This window comes from Natator depressus, chromosome 14 (assembly GCF_965152275.1).
Source record: "Natator depressus isolate rNatDep1 chromosome 14, rNatDep2.hap1, whole genome shotgun sequence".
NCBI classification, from domain to species: domain Eukaryota; kingdom Metazoa; phylum Chordata; order Testudines; family Cheloniidae; genus Natator; species Natator depressus.
Window position 1 is genome coordinate 26,436,304 of NC_134247.1, and position 20,344 is coordinate 26,456,647.

The 20,344-nt window shown below is 43.6% G+C and overlaps 1 protein-coding gene across 1 annotated transcript in view; it reads right to left on the bottom strand.

The window, feature by feature from the left end:
• Window positions 1-4,967: 4,967 nt before the first annotated feature.
• Window positions 4,968-20,344, bottom strand: part of GLP2R (glucagon like peptide 2 receptor) — a 119,320-nt gene continuing 103,943 nt past the window's right edge. Inside the window, exons 12-13 of the mRNA XM_074970804.1 lie at window positions 11,617-11,658; window positions 4,968-5,606 (exon numbers count right to left, since the gene is read on the bottom strand). Of these exons, the coding sequence (XP_074826905.1) occupies window positions 5,271-5,606; window positions 11,617-11,658 (378 nt within the window). The 3' untranslated portion in view covers window positions 4,968-5,270. The remainder of the gene's footprint in view (window positions 5,607-11,616; window positions 11,659-20,344) is intronic.

Consider the following 20,344-nt stretch of genomic DNA (forward strand, 5'->3'; position numbering starts at 1 on the left):
GCAAGCTCATTTCCAGCTCAAAGTGAAAGTGTATCTAGAATCATTATTACACTGTAAGTCCTCTGAGCTCCCAGCCTGAGCACCTGTCATATAATCATCTTGGGCCTCTTTGTATACAAGGAATTAGGTCGTAATTAAATGCTGGCAATGACCTAGAATGGCCATAGGATTAACTATCCATCTGTGTGCTTCAGCTGCAGACAGCACTAACTGTTGAGGCTGCACCTGTCACTCTAGTCTTTGGTGTTTTCATGTGTCTTGACAGGCAGAGAATGTATGAAGCACCTGGGGCACCTCCCGCTTCTCCTGCATGGCTGTCTGGGCAGTGCATGTACCTGATGGAAGGGGGAAAGGAGGGAGGTTCAGAAGAGAGGCAGCCACCTGCTCCACATGGACTGTGAGGCTGCTCGTCAGTGAGGTAGGTAGGGAGAGATGGTGAACAGTGCAATGAGGGGTGTGCCGGATGCTTGCTAAAAAGCAGGAAACTCTGGCTGGTGACGGGGAGAGAGGATGCGCAGGAGATTCCCACTTGGAACCACCACTCAACTTGTGCAGTCTCCTTACATGTAGCTACCCTGGGAGCTCTGGATAGTGCCCTCCTTTCTCCCCTGCTGCCAGTGCTGTGCCAGAGGTTCCCCACAGTAAGGAGATATATTCAAAGGTGTCCAGTCTCCTGGCACCCATCGCAGTCCCTCTCAGGATGTCCTTCTGTGAGGCCATATCCCTGGAACCTTGTGTGCTCTGCGTGGCTGAACGTTAGGATGCTGGGAGCTGTGCAGAGCCGGTTTGGGCCCAGTTACAGAGATCCCTCTATTGCTGTACATCCTTGTGTCAGCAGCCAGCAGCCCAGATCATTGTCCTGGGCCGGCAGAGTGTTCCAGACTTGGGCCCTGAGGGCACACTGTGCCTGTGGAGGCTGCTCTGGATAGAACGTGGAATTTCAGAGTGGGCGCCATGATGGGAAGGCATGAGGGGATTAGTTTGGCATGCCCCATGCTGCTCTGAGCCTTTGGCATTGTGTTTCAAAGGAAGGAGTCTTCCCCTTCCCCAGCCTTATCCACTGCTAGGTCCTTCCCTGGGCTAGACCCTACACCCAGAGCAGCTCCAGGCCCCTACCCAGAGTCCCTTGTTCTAGCAGAGTTAGAAGCCATTGAGGTTTAAGCCCGCCATTGAGTGGAGGTCAAAAAACCAGCCCTTTGCAGCTGTGTGTCTAACCATGGATTGCCAATTAGCGTGTTTAAATGTCCTGTTTCCGTATTACAGTGAGGCAGGACAGGGCAGATCACACAGGTCTGCACCTTGGAGTAATTGGCATAGTTTAGGAAATCCAGAGTGGGCCATGTTACTGAGTGCCGTACTGACCCCTACTCCGCAAGATCAGAACAATGGGCGGAGCACAGTCCTGCGAAGCAGCACGTGGCGCTGCCTGTGATGTCGTATGCTCCCTGTGAGTTCCACGCTCTCGTGCAGTTGTGCTGCTTCCTTCAAAGTTGGAGGCCAGTCTTTGTGGACTGGTGCTGCTCCTGAGGCTAAGGAAGCTCTCTGTCCTAAATGGATGTTGGCAGTGTTGTTATACCTGAGGAAGAGCTCTGTGTGGCTCGAAAGCTTGTCTCTTTCATCAGCAGAAGTTGGTCCAGCAAAAGATATCTCACCCACCTTGTCCCTCTACTAGCCTAAATGGAAATGGATAAGTTTACTCATACAGCTCAGCAGTGTGCCATCCACAATGACTCTCCTCTTACTGTTCTGTCACAGCATGACATGTTCAACTTCTGCTTCTTGGGGGGCAAGGAAGAGCATTTGTCCCTCCTTGTGTGGATTTGTTCAGCTTGAGTACATGCCTACCCCATTTGCAAATCTGGATCACTGAGAAGAACTGTGTGGGAACATGTACACACAACACACACACAAACATGCACACACACACAGAGCCAGTGACCACACCAAAGAAACCCATATGAAACACCTCAAAATAAATCCAAAAAATGTTTCTTCAATAGAAGTAATTATTCATCTGAACTCCATAAAATTGAAAACTAGATTAGCATATGCCCAAAATACCAGTCATGCCGAACAATAAACAAACCTGAAGGAAACATGCCAATATTCATATCTGTCAGCAAAACTGCAGGACAGAGAAGCAAACAAAATACAGATGATGTGTCATGATTTACATAAAGGAACAAAACAGTTCTCTTCTCTATTGTATTAAAAGCATGGCAGAAATGAGCAGATAAAGACACAAGGATGATCTGTGAAATCTGCTATGTGCACCCACAGGGTCCCATTCATGACCAGAATGCAACTTGCTTTCCTTGGTTGCCAGATTCACCGAAAACAATATCCCTCCTCTCTTTTAAACACCATCAAGACTGAAAGGAAACGCACCACCAGATCTGCAGGAACCGTCAGATTTTGCTTTAATTTCCTTTGTGTGATTAAGAGATAACTTGGGATGGGGAGGGGAATGTTAACCCATGGCAAGAGAGTCAAGGTGGGTGAGGTAATCTTCAGCTCTGGGTAAGCTTTGAAACTTGTAAAAAGAAAAGGAGTACTTGTGGCACCTTAGAGACTAACCAATTTATTAGAGCATAAACTTTCGTGAGCTACAGCTCACTTCATCGGATGCATAGAATGGAACATATAGTAAGATATATATATACACACATACCGATAAGTTGGAAGTTACCATACAAACTGTGAGAGGCTAATTAGCTAAGATGAGCTATTATCAGCAAGAGAAAAAAACTTTTATAGTGATAATCAAGATGGCCCATTTAGACAGTTGACAAGGAGGTGTGAGGATACTTAACTTAAGGAAATAGATTCAATCTGTGTAATGACCCAGCCACTCCAAGTCTCTATTCAAACCCAAGTGAATGGTATCTAGTTTGCATATTAATTCAAGCTCAGCAGTTTCTCCTTGGAGTCTGTTTTTGAAGCTTTTCTGTTGCAAAATTGCTACCCTTAGATCTTTTACTGAGTGACCACAGAGGTTGAAGTGTTCTCCTACTGGTTTTTTGACTGTTATGATTTCTGATGTCAGATTCGTTTCCATTAATTCTTTTGCGTAGAGACTGTCCGGTTTGGCCAATGTACATGGCAGAGGGGCATTGCTGGCACATGATGGCATATATCACATTGGTAGGTGTGCAGGTGAACGAGCCCCTGATGGCGTGGCTAATGTGATTAGGTCCTATGATGGTGTCACTTGAATAAAGTGGTTCTGTTGTGCGGTTGCTGGTGAGTATTTGCTTCAGGTTGGGGGGCTGTCTGTAAGCAAGGGCTGGCCTGTCTCCCAAGATCTGTGAGAGTGATGGGTCGTCCTTCAGGATAGGTTGTAGATCCTTGATGCGCTGGAGAGGTTTTAGTTGGGGACTGAAGGTGACAGATAGTGGCTAGATAGACTACAAGCCATCAGGAACAGTATGCCCGATAATGTCACGGCAAACCTGGTGGCTGACCTTTGTGACTTTGTCCTCACCCATAACTCTTTCACATTTGGGGACAATGTATACCTTCAAGTCAGCGGCACTGCTATGGGTACCCGCATGGCCCCACAGTATGCCAACATTTTTATGGCTGACTTAGAACAACGCTTCCTTAGCTCTCGTCCCCTAACGCCCCAACTCTACTTGCACTACATTGATGACATCTTCATCATCTGGACCCATGGAAAAGAAGCCCTTGAGGAATTCCACCATGATTTCAACAATTTCCATCCCACCATCAACCTCAGCCTGGACCAGTCCACACAACCGGTCTATTTCCTGGACACTACTGTGCTAATAAGCAATGGTCACATAAACACCACCCTATACTGGAAACCTACTGACCGCTATACTTACCTACATGCCTCCAGCTTTCACCCAGACCACACCACACGATCCATCGTCTACAGCCAAGCTCTGCGATACAACCGCATTTGCTCCAACCCCTCAGACAGAGACAAACACCTACAAGATCTGTACAAGCATTCTTAAAACTACAATACCCACCTGCTGAAGTGAAAAAACAGATTGACAGAGCCAGAAGAGTACCCAGAAGTCACCTTACTACAGGACAGCCCAACAAAGAAAATAACAGACCGCCACTACCTGTCACCTTCAGCCCTCAACTAAAACCTCTCCAGCGCATTATCAAAGATTTACAACCTATCCTGAAAAATGATCCCTCACTCTCACAGATCTTGGGAGACAGACCAGTCCTCGCTTACAGACAGCCCCCCAAACTGAAGCAAATGCTCACCAGCAACCACACACCACACACCGAAAACACTAACCCAGGAACCTATCCTTGCAACAAAGCCCAATGCCAACTCTGTCCACATATTTATTCAAGTGACACCATCATAGGGCCTAATCACATTAACCACGCTATCAGGGGCTCATTCACCTGCACATCTACTAATGTGATATATGCCATCACGTGCCAGCAATGCCCCTCTGCCATGTACATTGGCCAAACCGGACAGTCTCTACGCAAAAGAGTAAATGGACACAAATCTGACATCAGGAATCATAACAGTCAAAACACTTCAACCTCTGTGGTCACTCAGTAAAAGATCTAAGGGTGGCAATTTTGCAACAGAAAAGCTTCAAAAACAGACTCCAAGGAGAAACTGCTGAGCTTGAATTAATATGTAAACTAGATACCATTCACTTGGGTTTGAATAGAGACTGGGAGTGGCTGGGTCATTACACAGATTGAATCTATTTCCTTAAGTTAAGTATCCTCACACCTTCTTGTCAACTGTCTAAATGGGCCATCTTGATTATCACTATAAAAGTTTTTTTCTCTTGCTGATAATAGCTCATCTTACCTAATTAGCCTCTCACAGTTTGTATGGTAACTTCCAACTTATCGGTATATATCTATCTATATATCTTCTTACTATATGTTCCATTCTATGCATCCGATGAAGTGAGTTGTAGCTCACGAAAGCTTATGCTCTAATAAATTGGTTAGTCTCTAAAGTGCCACAAGTCCTCCTGTTCTTTTTGCGGATACAGAGTAACACGGCTGATACTCTGAAACCTGTCATTTTGAAACTTGTCTCTGTCACCAGCAGAAGTTGGTCCAATAAAAGCTATGACCTCACCCACCTTGTCTGTCTTATATGCTGGCACCAAGATGGCTACAACAACACTGCATAGCCCATGGGAAGAAACTTCCCGTTCTTCTTCTCCTGTTGCAGGAACACAGCTTGTGAGGGAGGAAGAGGTCCCTTCTGACGGTGCCTTTATTATGCTGTCCTTTAAAAGAGCCTTCTAAATCTCACTTTCTTCAAAGACTTCCTCTGTTGTCTCTCCAGTTGTGACTTCTCCTTCGCTGCTATCGGACACACTAGCCCTGGGGTAGGGCTCTCCAGTGGGGCCTGGCTCTGAGCTAAGGACTGCTCTCCTATTCAACAGCGCCTGCTGGAGCTGCACAGCCCAGGGCTCGCTCACTTCCATACACAACCTGTTATTGGCAAAGTGCTGATGTTTTTGCTTCTTTGAACATTTTCCCAGATATTTGATGTTTTCCCCAAGGAAGCACTGCATGCAGCCAAATGGATCAGCCAGCAGGAAGCGGGACCATTGCTTTTGGAGTTCTGCTTTCACCTGTTGGAAGAAGAAAACAACCTGACACAAGGTATTTCTGTGTGGTGACTTTCATGCAGGCAAAAGATGCTGGGCTGACAGCCCTGCAGTCTGTCCTTTCAACTACTCACAGAGCAGTGTAAGAACAAGCAAGTTGCCGTGTCTCAGCCCTGACTTGGTGCGAGCGCTCTAGGGGACAAAGCAGAGGTCAGACCACAGGGCCAACTCAGACCTGGACTTTCTGATACACCTGCCAACAAGAGGGTTGTCTGTGAAGTAGCTGTTGGGATGTGGCTGCCTGTCTAACAGTAAGTGTGTGGAGACCAGCAAATTATGTCAAATAGCCCACTTAGCAGCTGGCTACCATGACTGAGAGGTGAAAGACTGCATTCCTGTGTCAGTCTCCCGAGCTAGCCAGTTCCTGCTCCATTCACCACACTACACTCTAGAGGGAGTGACAGTGACTCCTATGTTTATATCCCCAAACACTTTCCTTTACGGGACTTTTTGTTTTGAAATGCTTAGAACCACTGGGGATTGGTGCAGGACTTTGAAATTGGGCAGGAGATAGTCCTGGGCAATTTGTATGAGTTGTATGCTCTGGTCTGTGGTTTGTATAATACTGTATAGCCCTCCACATGCATCGTCCCAGTGGCAGCACTGCACATGGAGCTGTAACTCCAGACAGCACGTAGACAAAATGGATCTACAGCCCTACCACAAACAGCATCAGTGTACCCTTTGGCCTAGGGAAAGTCCACTTCATAAGGAGCCAGCCGGCCACGAGTTCAAGTCTTACTTTTGCTGAGTGCTATTAGTAATTCTGTGCACTTTGGAACCCTTGTCATTGAGCTAGGCCTCCTCTTGTGCAGGCAAGTATCAGCCTGTCTTACAGGAGTAGCTGAGCAGTTGCAGTATGTCACTTCTGAGAAAGCTAGGAAGAGAATTCCAGCCTCTCATAAAGAAGCTCCAAGCCTTACCCTCTCACCATGATGCTGCCCAGGAAGAGGTGATCAAATGTACATGCTGTCAGTACAACAGGTCTACTGCTGCATAGGTAAGCCAATGTTTGATGTCCCTCACAAGTAGCTAGGCCAAGGAGATAACAGCCTACTAGCACTGAGTGCTAGTAGAGGTATCCTTTATCTTCAGTGGAAGAGATTAGGTGCTGTGGAACTGATGGGGCTGGTTTGCTGCTCACGGCCTAGGCAGGAGTTGTTAGTGTTGCACATTATAGAATTTCTGTTTTCCGTTTTTTTAAAAAAGAAACCATAGGAAAGCTGTGCTAAACCACCATTATGATGGTTTCCGAGTCAAGAATAAAAGTTGCCTATGCATCCACACAAAAGGGGACAAATTAAGGTTTCCCTTGTCCCATCCTAACTTGAGTGTTTGACTTTTCAACTTGAATAGTGTTCTTTTCATGTAGATTTTGGGTTTGTAATTATAGGTGGCACAGGTAGTGATGGCTAAAGTTAAGGTTGCCTAACACTTCCTGTTTTCAGTTGCCTATGCTAAACTGTAACTTTTCGGGCAGAAGGTTTTCTTGCAAGATGTCTGCTTCAGGCTGAATCATTTTGGAAAGTTTCACCAACAATGGTTCAAGAGTGTCTGATGAGATTAGGAAAAAATACATTATTTTGCTGATGTTAATGAAATACTAGTAAGAATTTTATGAGATTCCCCTAGTGCCTCCATGCTTTGAAGTAGGGACTTGAAATTGGCAGGCGTCAGAGATCTGCCTTTTGCTGTTCCTGTGAAAAAATGCCCAATTTTTGCCAAGGTACAAACCTTTGAAAAATCTCAGTTCGCACATGCTCAGTAGTCTTTTTTGGAGTTTGGCAGTTGAATTAGGTGAAGATTCTATCAGTATTGAGCATCCTCCAATTCTGCACAGCTCCTATGTTCCAACTGGATTACATCTTCCCTCTGGTTGAACCATCATGGTCCATCATGAGAACCCCATGACTACAGTGTACCGCAGCGGATGTAGTCCAACCAGGGAGCCCAGCCCACAGAGCAGAGTGGGAGAATGCGACACTCACGGTAGCTCAGGCAGACACAATTCAATATTGAAATGAGCCACCATGAAATGTTTCAATCTAGGGATGTCAAAATGTTTAGTTTAGATCAAAAATGTCAAAATAAAATGTTCCAGCATTTCTGAATCAAACATTTTTGGAACTCTCTGTTCTGCGAAAAATTTGACGTTTTGACTTGTCATCCCTATGGGACTAAACAATTTCAGAATATTGGCATTTCCTGAAGGATGGAAATTCTGATTTTTGCTTCTTAAAATTCAGACTTGACTTCTGCCTGAGGTAGAATTTTTTTGAGAGTTTGAGCAAAAGTGGTTCAGTTATTTCCAAGAATAATTTTAGTGAAAACTACTTAGTCTTGACAACATCAAACATTTTTTTCAACTGGTTTTATGAACTGCTATCACACCTCCATGCTGTGGAGTAGGAAACTGAAATGCCTCATAGTGGAATAATCCTATAATCAGAATGTTTTCTTTCACTGTCCCCATAAAAATCTTTCCAGATTTGGCCAAGTTAATACTGGAGGAAAATTGCCATTTTCATGTGCACTGTAGAATTTGTTCAGAATCTGTCCCTTAATTTTCTGAATATCACACATGCTTCTAGGCCTCAGTGAACCTCCTGTATTGTATGCTTGCCTTATGTAGATAACTAGAACGCCGCACAGGAGATAGACAAAAAAGTTCCTCCTGGTCTTCCAGTTAGATATATATCTGGCTATTTGCAAGAGCACTTACCCAGTTATGTGTAAAAAGAAAAGGAGGACTTGTGGCACCTTAGAGACTAACAAATTATGTGGAACTGCATGCATCCGATGAAGTGAGCTGTAGTTCACGAAAGCTTATGCGCTAATAAATTTGTTAGTCTCTAAGGTGCCACAAGTCCTCCTTTTCTTTTTACGGATACAGACTAACACGGCTGCTACTCTGAAACCAGTTATGTGTGCAAATGCAGTCATATTTTTGATGTACGTCTGTTTTCCATTTTTGCAACTTCAGTTCATAAGGACTAAAAAAAAGTATGGCTAAATGCAGCTTTAGGGAGAGATTTCTGTACATGTTTGAGTTGGGGCACCTAGAAGTTTGTTCAGCTCACATATTTCAGTTTAGTTCTGATTAAGCTCAGCTGCCATTTTTCTAGCTCTCCTGCAGAAGTTTAATGACTGTTAAACCAAACACAATATTTATTTCCAGACAAAAACTATATGAAGGAGTTCAGACTAAAAGTACATATCAGTTACTTAGGATAAGGGATACTGTAATTACAGGAATATTGTAATTATCTCTAGAAGACAAACATTATATACTCAGGAAATTCAGAATTAAGGTTAAATTTAAAAGAAATCCAAATGATACAATCAGGAAATACTGTATACAGTTAGGGCACCCAAAGAACCTTAGCTATGTCCTGTAGGGTCATTATGCACTGCTATTATTTATAAGATATTTTAGTGTTATTGGTCCCACACTAGATTAAACTGATTTTTAAAGACACATAGGAGTTTTTTCTGTTTTTTTCCCTCACTACAGGACAGAGTTAACAACAATATGCCACAGGCACTCAGTTGCAGATCTAATGTCCACATCCCTGTAAATTTACTTGTCCTAAGTAGATGCCCTACACTACCAATAAGGAATTCCAACTTTAACTCCATCTTAATGTAATTTTATCTAGGAATTTCCTTTTTTTAATTATTAAAAATATCAGACATGAACAATAAGCCAGAAACCCAAAAACAATGTCACCTGAAGATTATTCTTCAGCCTCAGTTAAGAAGGATAAAGACTGTTAATCTTAAAAAAAAAAAACAAAAAAAAAACCCTCCAAAGCCTATGCACAAGATTTACTCAGAATAAGTGATGTAATCTGGGGAGGATTTTTCATATATAACAAAGATGTTAAGTCCCTGCTTTAAATGAGAAACAAAACACAACCTTAACTATGAAGCAGGAAGTGGTGCCTCCATAAAAATGTCTTGTTTAGAGCAGGATGAGAAATGATTTTTCCATACCATGAAAATTTTTGAGATACTGAAAAATGTTCTTATTCCAAATTGGGATGAAATGTCAACACAGTTTTGCAAGCCAAGAAAACAAAATATTTTTTGTTTGGGTCAATCAAAGCACTTAATTTTGATAATTTTGAAGAGTTTTTTTGATTTAGACATTTTACTAAACCTTTGAAACAAAAGGTCATTTTGACAGGAAAAAACAATTTTTTCTGGTTAAAAAAATGTTAAAACGGGATATTTTGACAATTTCAGAATTTTTTTCAAAAATGTTTTGAATCAGGAGGTTTATGAAAACTGACCCTGTTTCTCACACACACACACACACACACACACACACAGAGCCCCAAAATTCCTGCCCGCCACTAGTCGTGTATTCCTCATTTAAACAAAAACAATAATGATGACATCTGGCTCTTATATGGCATTTTCATCTGCAGATCTCAAAGTGCTTTACAGAGGAGGTCAGTATCCTTATCATTTTACAGATGGAGAAATTGAGGCATAGAGCAGTGATTGATTTGTCCAAGTTTGCACAGCAGGCCAGTGACAGAACTGGAGGTATAACCCAGGTCTCTGGGGTCCCAGGTAGAATCACAGAACCACAGAATATCAGGGTTGGAAGAGACCTCAGGAGGTCATCTAGTCCAACCCCCTGCTCAAAGCAGGACCAACACCAACTAAATCATCCCAGGCAGGGCTTTGTCAAGCTGGGCCTTAAAAGCCTCTAAGGAAGGAGATTCCACCACCTCCCTAGGTAACCCATTCCAGTGCTTCACCCCCTCCTAGTGAAATAGTGTTTCCTAATACTCAACCTAGACCTCCCCAACTGAAACTTGAGACCATTGCTTCTTGTTCTGACAGCTGCCACCAGTGAGAACAGCCTAGCTCAATCCTCTTTGGAACCCTCCTTCAGGTAGTTGAAGGCTACTATCAAATCCCCCCTCACTCTTCTCTTCTGCAGACTAAATAACCCCAGTTCCCTCAGCCTCTTCTCGTAAGTCATGTGCCCCAGCCCTCTAATCATTTTAGTTGCCCTCCGCTGGACTCTTTAATTTGTCCACATCCCTTCAGTAGTGGGGGGACCAAAACTGGATGCAATACTCCAGGTGTGGCCTCACCAATGCTGAATAGAGGGGAATAATCACTTCCCTCAATCTGCTGGCAGTGCTCATAGTAATACAGCCCAATATGCCGCCGGCCTTCTTGGCAACAAGGGCACACTGCTGACTCATATCCAGCTTCTCGTCCACTGTAATCCCCAGGTTCTTTTCTGCAGAACTGCTGCTTAGCCAGTTGGTCCCCAGCCTGTGCATGGGATTCTTCCTTCCTAAATGCAGGACTCTGCACTTGTCATCCTTGAACCTCATCAGATTTCTTTTGGCCCAATCCTCCAATTTGTCTAGGTCACTTTGGACCCTATCCCTACCTGTAAATCTAGAGCAGGGTCTCTCAACCTTTCCAGACTACTGTACCCCTTTCAGGAGTCTGATTTGTCTTGTGTACCCCAAGTTTCAATCACTTAAAAACTACTTGCTTAAAAAATCAGACATAAAAATACAAAAAAGTGTCACAGCCACGCTATTACTGAAAAATTGCTTACTTCATCATGTTTACCATATCATTATAAAATAAATCAATTAGAAAATAAATATTGAACTTACATTTCAGTGTATGATAGAAAGAGCAGTATAAACATGTCATTGTCTGTATGAAATTTTATTTTTTACTGACTTCACTGAAACTAGTGGAGTTGTTCTAGCATAAAAAGCACTAGTGGAGTTACTCTGCATTTTTATTTACCTTAGCGAGGGCTGAATCTGGCTACTGTCTCTCCTGATAAAAAGAGGTTATTGCCTGTTTAGGAGACTGCACTCATGGAAATCGCAGTGGTCAGTACTGTATTATTTTATTGTCATTCTATTCATTGCCTTGAAAATTCTACAGAAATCAACTAGTAACACACGTTGGGGTGCCTTACCTCTCCGTTAACAAAGCAGTATAAAATTGCTACAAGGAAACCCTATAAGAGAAAGAAAATGAGAAGAAAATTAGATTATGGAGGAGAGACTGATTCCTATAGTCTTAATTTAAGGGTGAAATTACTATTAAAATCTTCATAATACTAATCCCAGGACCATAAATCTTGGTTCCTTAAATAATTTTCTCGTATACAATAAGTTTGTTTTAAGGGATTGCTAATATGACCAACAAAATTGGTTAAGTGGTAAACCTTCTAATAAGCGTGGAACTGATTTGTACTTGACATACTTGAGGCTATTTTGTTGCCAACACTCAAGAATGGAGATAATCAACAGTTTAGCCTCTTGTACAAATGTCGATGTAGTGTCTTCTGTATGCTACTTCTAGCGCAGTGGATTCCATCCTGAGGAGTCCATAGTACCTTATTAGTTCAAAAGGTCTTGGACAATGCCATGATCTCCAGGAACTTGATGGAAAGAAGTCTTCCTCAGAAATTGGACATGGAAGGAAGCTCTGGCTTGCTTTGCTATTACACCTATAGCCTTGAAATGTCCTCTTTAGTCCCAAGGGATTTCACCAACTTTAAAATGTCTAGCAGCGATGTGACCTCTAATGTTTATTACAAGACTGGATGAGCTGTCCTTGGTGGATGCTCAACAGGCTGCTGTGTTTGGATCCACCCACTGGATCCCATGTGCACTTGACTTGGTGGGTCTGAGCAGAGTCTTGGCATTGGCTCTGGGAGTGTAGGCACTCCCAAGGTACAGAGCCTCTGTCTAGCACCCCAAGGGCAGGCTCCACAGCTCCCATTGGCCGGGAAGCTGTGGAAAGAGCCAGCGGGACCCCGCACCTCGAACCCTCTCCTGCATCCCAGCCTGGAGCCCCCTCCTGCACCCAAACTCCATCCTGGAGCCCGCACCCCCCCAAACACCCCCACCCCATTTCTCAGCCCCCTCCTGCACGCAAAACCCCTTATCCCTGGCCCCACCCCAGAGCCCACACCCCCAGCCAGAGCCCTCACCCCCCTGCACCCCAAACCCCTGCCTCAGCTTGGAGCCCCCTTCTGCACCCCAAACTCCACATCCCTGGCCCACCCCAGAGCCTGCACTCCCAGCTGGAGTCTTCACCCCCCGCACCCCTATTCCCAGCCCGGAGTCCTCTCCCACACTCTGAATCCCTCATTTCTGTCCCCATGTGGTGCCCACACCCCCAGCCCAGAGCCCATACCCTCCTGCACCCCATCTCTCTGCCCCAGCCTGGAGTCCTCTCCTGCACCCCAAGCCCCTCATCCCCAACCCCAACCCAGAACTCACACCCACAGCTGGAGCTCTCAGTCCCCTCCCACACCCCAACCCCCTGCCCCAGCCTGGTTAAAGTGAGTGAGGATGGGAGAGAGTGAGTGATGAAGGAAGGAGGGATGGAGTGAGCAGGGGTGGGGCCTTGGAGAAGGGGTGTGGCAGGGGTGTTCAGTTTTGTGCAATTAGAAAGTTGGCAACCCTGCCCCAGTCTTGCCTAAGTCCTGTCCCAGTCTTGTCTTTGTCCAGTCTACTCTAGCCTCGCTCCAGCCCAGTCACTGACCTGCTCCAGCCTTGCCTCCACCTTCTGATCCTCCCCAGACCCTCGGACTCTGATTACCTGGCTTTGACCTCTGGCCTGTATCTGGACACTGGCTTCAGTATTCACTTGGCTTGTCCCTGGAACCTGACCCTATGGCCTCAATCTCTGGCCTGCACCTGGACTGTGCTGACAGTTCCAATTCTGGTTTATCTATGGATTCTGATCTTGATTTTTACCCTGGCTTGTCCCCAGATCTTGATTCTAGCACCACCCTTGGCCCAGGCTCAACCCTCTGACTAGCTGTGACCTACACTCACTAGGCCTGATTGTTGGAGGTAGTGCCTGACAACCATGGCTACTCTACTATCTCTAACTCTTGATTAGAGCTAGCATGAGTATGTCTGTGCAAGCTGGGGATCACACCACTAGCTCATAGTGTAGACAGCCTAAAATGGCCAGTGAGAGAGCCTTCCTTTTATAGGTTCCAGTTCCTATTATCAGGGCACTCTCCTCAGTAGCTTCAAGTCCCTTGTCAAATTCATAGTTTCATATATCCCAATGCCAAAAGGGATCACTTTGATCATCTAGTCTGACCTTCTGTAAAATACAAACCAGAGAACTTCCCAAAAATAATTCCTAGAGCAGAGCTTTTAGAAAGACAGCCAATGGTGATCTGTTGTTTGGTTACAGCCGACCTAGAAGAACTGATTTTCCTGGGTGGCAGCTATCTCTCTGTCCTAGGATGCTTCCATTTGAACAGGTTAACAACTCTTTATGGCTCTGCCTTGTTCTGCAAGGGAAAGGCTATTTTAGCTGTTATTCATTGTTAATGACTGTTCCAATCAGGTTTGCACCCTTGCTGTAGCCATGCTGGTCCCAGGATATTAGAGAAACAAGGTAAGAATGTAAGAACATAAGAACGGCCAAACTGGGTAAGACGAAATGTCCATCTATTCCAGTATTCTGTCTTCTGACAGTGGCCAATGCCAGGTGCTTCAGATGGAATGAACAGAACAGGCAATCATCAAGTGATCCATTCCCTGTAGCCCATTCCCAGCTTCTGAATAACAGAGGCTAAGGACACCACCCCCACCCATCCTGGCTGATAGCCAGGGATGGACTTATCCTCCATTAATTTATCTAATTCTTTTTTGAACCCTGTTATATTCTTCACCTTCACAACATCCTTTGGAAAAGAGTTCCACAGGTTGGCTGTGCATTGTGTGAAGAAATACTTCCTTCTATTTGTTTTAAACCTGCTGCCTATTAATATAATTTGGTGACCCCTAGTTCTTGTGTGATGAGAAGGAGTAAATAACACTTCCTTATTTATTTTATCCACACCAGTCATGATTTTATAGACCTCTATTATATCCCCTGTTAGTTGTCTCTTTTCCAAGATGAAAAATCCCAGTCTTATTAATCTCTCCTCATGTGGAAGCTGTTCTATACCCCTAATCATTTTTGGTGCCCTTTTCTGTACCTTTTCCAATTCCAATATATATTTTTGAGATGGGATGAACAGATCTGCATGCAGTATTCAAGATGTGGGTGGGCATACCATGGATTTATATAGAGGTAATATGATATTTTCTGACTTATTTATATTTTATATATATTTATATAGGGTAGGTGAGGAAATATCTTTACTGGACCTAGTTCTGTTGGTGAAAGGGAAACTTTCAAGCTACACAAAGCTCTTCTTCAGGTCTGACCAGAAGCTGGTCCTCACCCACCTCATCTCTCTGTTCCATTCAGAGACAGACATCCAGTGCCAGACCCTTCTCCTTAACACAGAAAGTATGATGCAAGGGCACAGGGAAAGATGTCAGTAAGTGTATAAACATATACGTAAAAAAAGTTCATAAAAATCAAACTGGAATTCATAAGTTCCCATAGACAGATCCCCAAACTATCCCTGTGATATCCCTCCTTATCTTCAAACATATTCCAGAAACTCTTATTCTCAGTTGGGCACATAAACAATCATGTCTGCTCCTGTGGATATTATCTGACATTAAGATTCTTCATTTAAGCTACACAGACTTTAGATATAGCCTGTGCAATTTAACTTCCTATGGTTCTTTCACTAAACACCTCAAATAAATAACTAAATGCTTCCCCTTACCTTATTATACTCCAACTCTCCTCTTTCTCCACAACCTCACAACATTCTACCTTCCCTTCTGCCATCATCAATGCCACAATCTTCTTTACCCCATGTTACATCAGGGCACAATTGTACACCCAATCTCCCATATAAATCTAATTACATGAGTCCTTCTTAAAGAATTTATCTCCCCTAATGAGAATGCCCCAGACACTGGGGAGGGAGGGAGGACTCTGTGGTGGCCACAACAGAACTTTTCTGGGAACTCTTCTTACAAGGCTCTTCTCTTGCTGGAGAAGTCACTGCTACTAGGGGAGTGAGGCATATAGTGTCAGCTGATGGCCCCAGGAGCCCTACAAAGCCCATTTTAAAGGGCCACTGCTAAGCTGAAAAAGCATCTGCTGCTGGCATAGAGTACCACAGTTTCCCTGTCAGTCCTTCCGAATGGCTGGGAGCCCTCTTTAAGAGGCTCATCTCCTGCTGGAAAAGCTGTTGCAGTTCGGGGAGCTGTGTGTGCAGTCACACATGGCAGCACTGCAAATCCTCCATATGTATTGATATAAAGAAAGAGGCAGTGGACTTGATCCTCAGCTAGTGTCAATCACTGTAGCTCCCTGAAGTCAACAGAGCTATGCTAATGTACAGCAGTTGAAGATCTGGCACAATATATATATATATATATATATTGCATCCAATGAAGTGGGCTGTAGCTCACGAAAGCTTATGCTCTAATAAATTGGTTAGTCTCTAAGGTGCCACGAGTCCTCCTTTTCTTTTACCATTTTACATTTGATGATTTTTTATGCTTAGTTTCTCACCTTTAGTGTTGCAATATCAGTTATTTTTCTCAGTGAATATTAACAACATTTGGGAGTTAGACTAGATGACCTTGGGGTCCCTTCTAACCCTATGATTCTACATATCTAGAAATCTCTCTACTATGACCATGAGTGTATGAGCAGTAGTCTCTTTAAAAGTAACATTATAGGGGGGAGATGAAGTTAGAAGTTCAGAAGAAATGCTTATTGGTTTCTGATGAGCCTATTGGGAAGCAGAGATTTGCATGTGTGGTCTTAGTATTGTTCACTTTTGATGTAAATAACAGACTGTGTCTATTTTTAAACCATCATGAACCAGTAGTTTTTTTCTGTGGGTAACAATTCATGTTAGACAACGCTAAGCTGAGATGATTGGATCTCCCCACTCTCTAAAGCAGAGAGGCTGCTAGTACTGTCATAGCTACAGCAGAGCTGACTTTTAATATTTAATTTTGTGCTCTTTCCAATTGTTTGAGTTAAAACTTCCATCTCACATCCCAGAGGTAATTGTTTTTCTTTAACAAAACAGTTTAAAACTACTTAGGGTTTTTAGAGACTAAACAAATGGAATTGGTTCTAGTTTGTATGCTATTCGTTAATCCTTTTACAAAGTAATGTTTTCATTAGAAATAAAAACAAGAGAGAGCAATTGCAGTAAATACAGATTAAATCCTTTTGCTATTTTGAAAAACTGTTTTATTTTTTAAAAGTGAAATGTCTGCTAAGTTGCAGAAGCCTAGCAAGTCCCCCTAGATGAAAAGATGTTCTTTTTACTATTCACTTTTTTTCAATCTTGTCATTTAAAATCATTTAAGGTTGCCTAAACATAACATCCAACAAATGCAACCCTTAAAAGAAAGGAAATGCTAAATTATGGGACAACTCTTAACTGTTGTGACATTATCTGATTAAACTATGACCATGTCGATCATTGTTGCTACCACTATTATATAATTGCAACAAATCTCGTACAAAATGTGGCATCTAAGAGGTCTATGGAAAGGTTATGATTCGCTGAATATGATTATACTATTTGTATGCATGTACCATTTGTGTATCTGAAGTTATGAGTATTGGATCTATACCTGTATTTTTAATGTGTTTGCTTCTGGGAAACACCGACAAGGTGTTTAGCCAGCACATTTGGAAGGAACTATTCAAGTTAAGTGGCTCATCAAAAGGACACTTAACTCACAATGGAAGACGCCCATCTACACTGAATGGACTGTCCTGTGAATGTTCTGTCTGGGGTATAAGTAATGGCTTCCTGCTATGACTAAGCAAAGTCATGCATGGACATGTGACTTGCCCACGTGACTCCAAACACCATCTTGCTACCTATAATTTTCCACTAGCTGTGCTGAGGGCTTTGTCTGAAACAATGGGTTTCCCTCTACATGGCAGAAGCTATAAAAGGCACTGGAAACACCTACATTTTGCCTCTTTCCTGCTCAAACCTCTGGACTATGGACTTATACTAATGGGAACATTCTAACCAAGGGACTGAGGACATTCCAATTGACCTCCACCCCCAGCTGGAGCCCTCCCCCCCGTACCCCAACTTCCTGCCCCAGCCCAGAGCCCCCTCCCATACCCTGAACCCCTCATTTTTGTCTCCACCCATGAACCTGCACCCCCAGCCCAGAACCCATACCCTCTTCCATACTCTGAACCCCTCAGCTCCAGCCCCCAGCCTGGAGCCCCATCCTGAACCCCCAAACCCTCATCTCTGGCCCTACCCCAGAGCCCGCACCCCCAGCCGGAGCTCTCACCCCCTCTTGCATTCCAACCCACTGACTCGGGCTGGAGGGATCGAACGTTCCGAAAGATGCAGCTTATACAAGCTGGCTCTGTTCAAGTGTGTTGAATGAACCCGAATGTTCCAGAATTTGGGATCAGCAGCTCTGGCATTATGTTGAGTTTGTACTGTACACTGCCAGCCAAAGAACTCACTCTAGATATGTAGTGCGCTCATGAGCTCTGGCTCCTAGACCACGTTAACTGGAGATGATGGGACAAGTGGGGCCTCTCCCTCCTTTGTGCAGGGCTCTGGGGGCTGTCATTTCTACATGATTACATCACAATGCAGTATGCATTTGCTGACAGTTTCAGCTATATGATTGAAATAAAGGCTGGGCTGTTTGGAGGAAGACGTTTGTTTCTCATTAGGGGCGGTAGGTTCTTGAATTTTGGGATGCTGAGTAACAAGATCCAATGGCTGGAAGCTGAAAAGGAGGGGAAGTGAAAATTTCTAAAACCTTAGAAAGAAGGAAAGAAAGAGGAATTTTATACAGAAAGAAGGGTGAGGGCAGACTTGCTGTTCTCTAAACCTTTCTACCATTTTAAAAGTTTTCTCTCTTCCCTTCCTATTCTTCTGCACTTGCTTCAAGTTCCATCTCATTGCAACAGAATGCCAGATGTGCTGTCTCTGGAGCAATGGAAATTGGTCCCCTTACCGGTAAAATGCCCTGCTTGGCAATAGCATGGCTGGCAGTTCTGCCCTCCCCCTTGGTTTTGAGCCTGGTTTTGGCAGAATTAGTTGAAGCTGGGAAGGGATAGCTCAGTGGTTTGAGCATTGGCCTGCTAAATCCAGGGTTGTGAGTTCAATCCTTAAGGGAGCCATTTGGGGCTCTAGGGCAAAAATTGGGGGTTGGTCCTGCTTTGAGCAGGGGGTTGGACTAGATGACCTCCTGAGGTCCCTTCCAACCTTGATATTCTAAGTTATAGATATTGTTCTCTATTTGGAAATTGTATCTAAATGGCCTAACTTTTCAAAAAGGGCTAGTGAGTTTAAGCATATCAATTCCAGGGTGAATTTGAGACAACTTGAAGGGGTCTGATTTTCAGAAGGCAGATGCTCAACACTAATGAAAAGCAGGTGTTGTTAAGGTATTCCAGGTTGGGCATCAAAAATTGAGGCCTCCCCAAATGACTGGTTGTTATTGAAAATGTTGTCTAGAGAATATTTATTAGGATGTTCCTGCTTTGTAATTTAACAGGCTTCCAACACATGCACCCTGCCGGAATATCCCTGCCACAGGATAAGAGGGAAGGTGCTCTCATGGATTGGTAACTGGTTAAAAGATAGGAAACAAAGAGTAGGTCTAAATTGTCAGTTTTCAGAATGGAGAGAGGTAAATAGTGGTGTCCCCCAGGGGTCTGTTCTGGGACCAGTCCTATTTAACATATTCATACATGATCTGGAAAAAGGGGTAAACAGTGAGGTGGCAAAATTTGTAGATGATACAAAATTACTAAAGATAGTTAAGACCCAGGCAGACTGCAAAGAGCTACAAAAGGATCTCTCAAAACTGGGTGACTGGGCAACAAAATGGCAGATGAAATTCAATGTTGATAAATGCAAAGTAATGCGCATTGGAAAACATAATCCCAACTATACATATAAAATGATGGGGTGAAAATTAGCAGTTATCACTCAAGAAAGATCTTGGAGTCATTGTGGATAGTTCTCTGAGAACATCCACTCAATGTGCAGCAGCAGTCAAAGAAGTGACCAGAACGTTGGGAATCATTAAGAAAGGGATAGATAATAAGGCAGAAAATATCATATTGCCTCTATATAAATCCATGGTATGCCCACATCTTGAATGTTGCATGCAGATATGGTTGCCCCATTTCAAAGAAGATATACTGGATTTGGAAAAGGTTCAGAAAAGGTCAACAAAAATATTAGGGGTATGGAGTGTCTGCCATATGAGGAGAAATTAATAAGACTGGGACTTTTCAGCTTGGAAAGGAGATGGCTAAGGGGAAATATGATTGAGGTCTATAAAATCATGACTGGCATAGAGAAAATAGAAAAGGAAGTGTTGTTTACTACTTCTCATAACACAGGAACTAGGGGTCACCAAATGAAATTAATAGGCAGCAGGTTTAAAACAAATAAAAGGAAGTATTTCTTCACACAACACACAACCTGTGGAATTCCTTGCCAGAGGATGTTGTGAAGGCCAAGACCATAACAGGGTTCAAAAAAGAACTCATGGAGGATAGGTCCATCAATGGCTATTAGCCAGGATGGGCAGGAATGGTGTCCCTAGCCTCTGTTTGCCAGAAGCTGGGAATGAGCGATGGGATGGATCACTTGATGATTACCTGTTCTGTTCATTCCCTCTGGGGTACCTGGCACTGGCCACTGTCGGAAGACAGGATACTGGGCTAGATGGACCCTTCTTCTGACCTAGTAGGGCCATTTTTATGTTGTTATGTTCGTAAGGGGA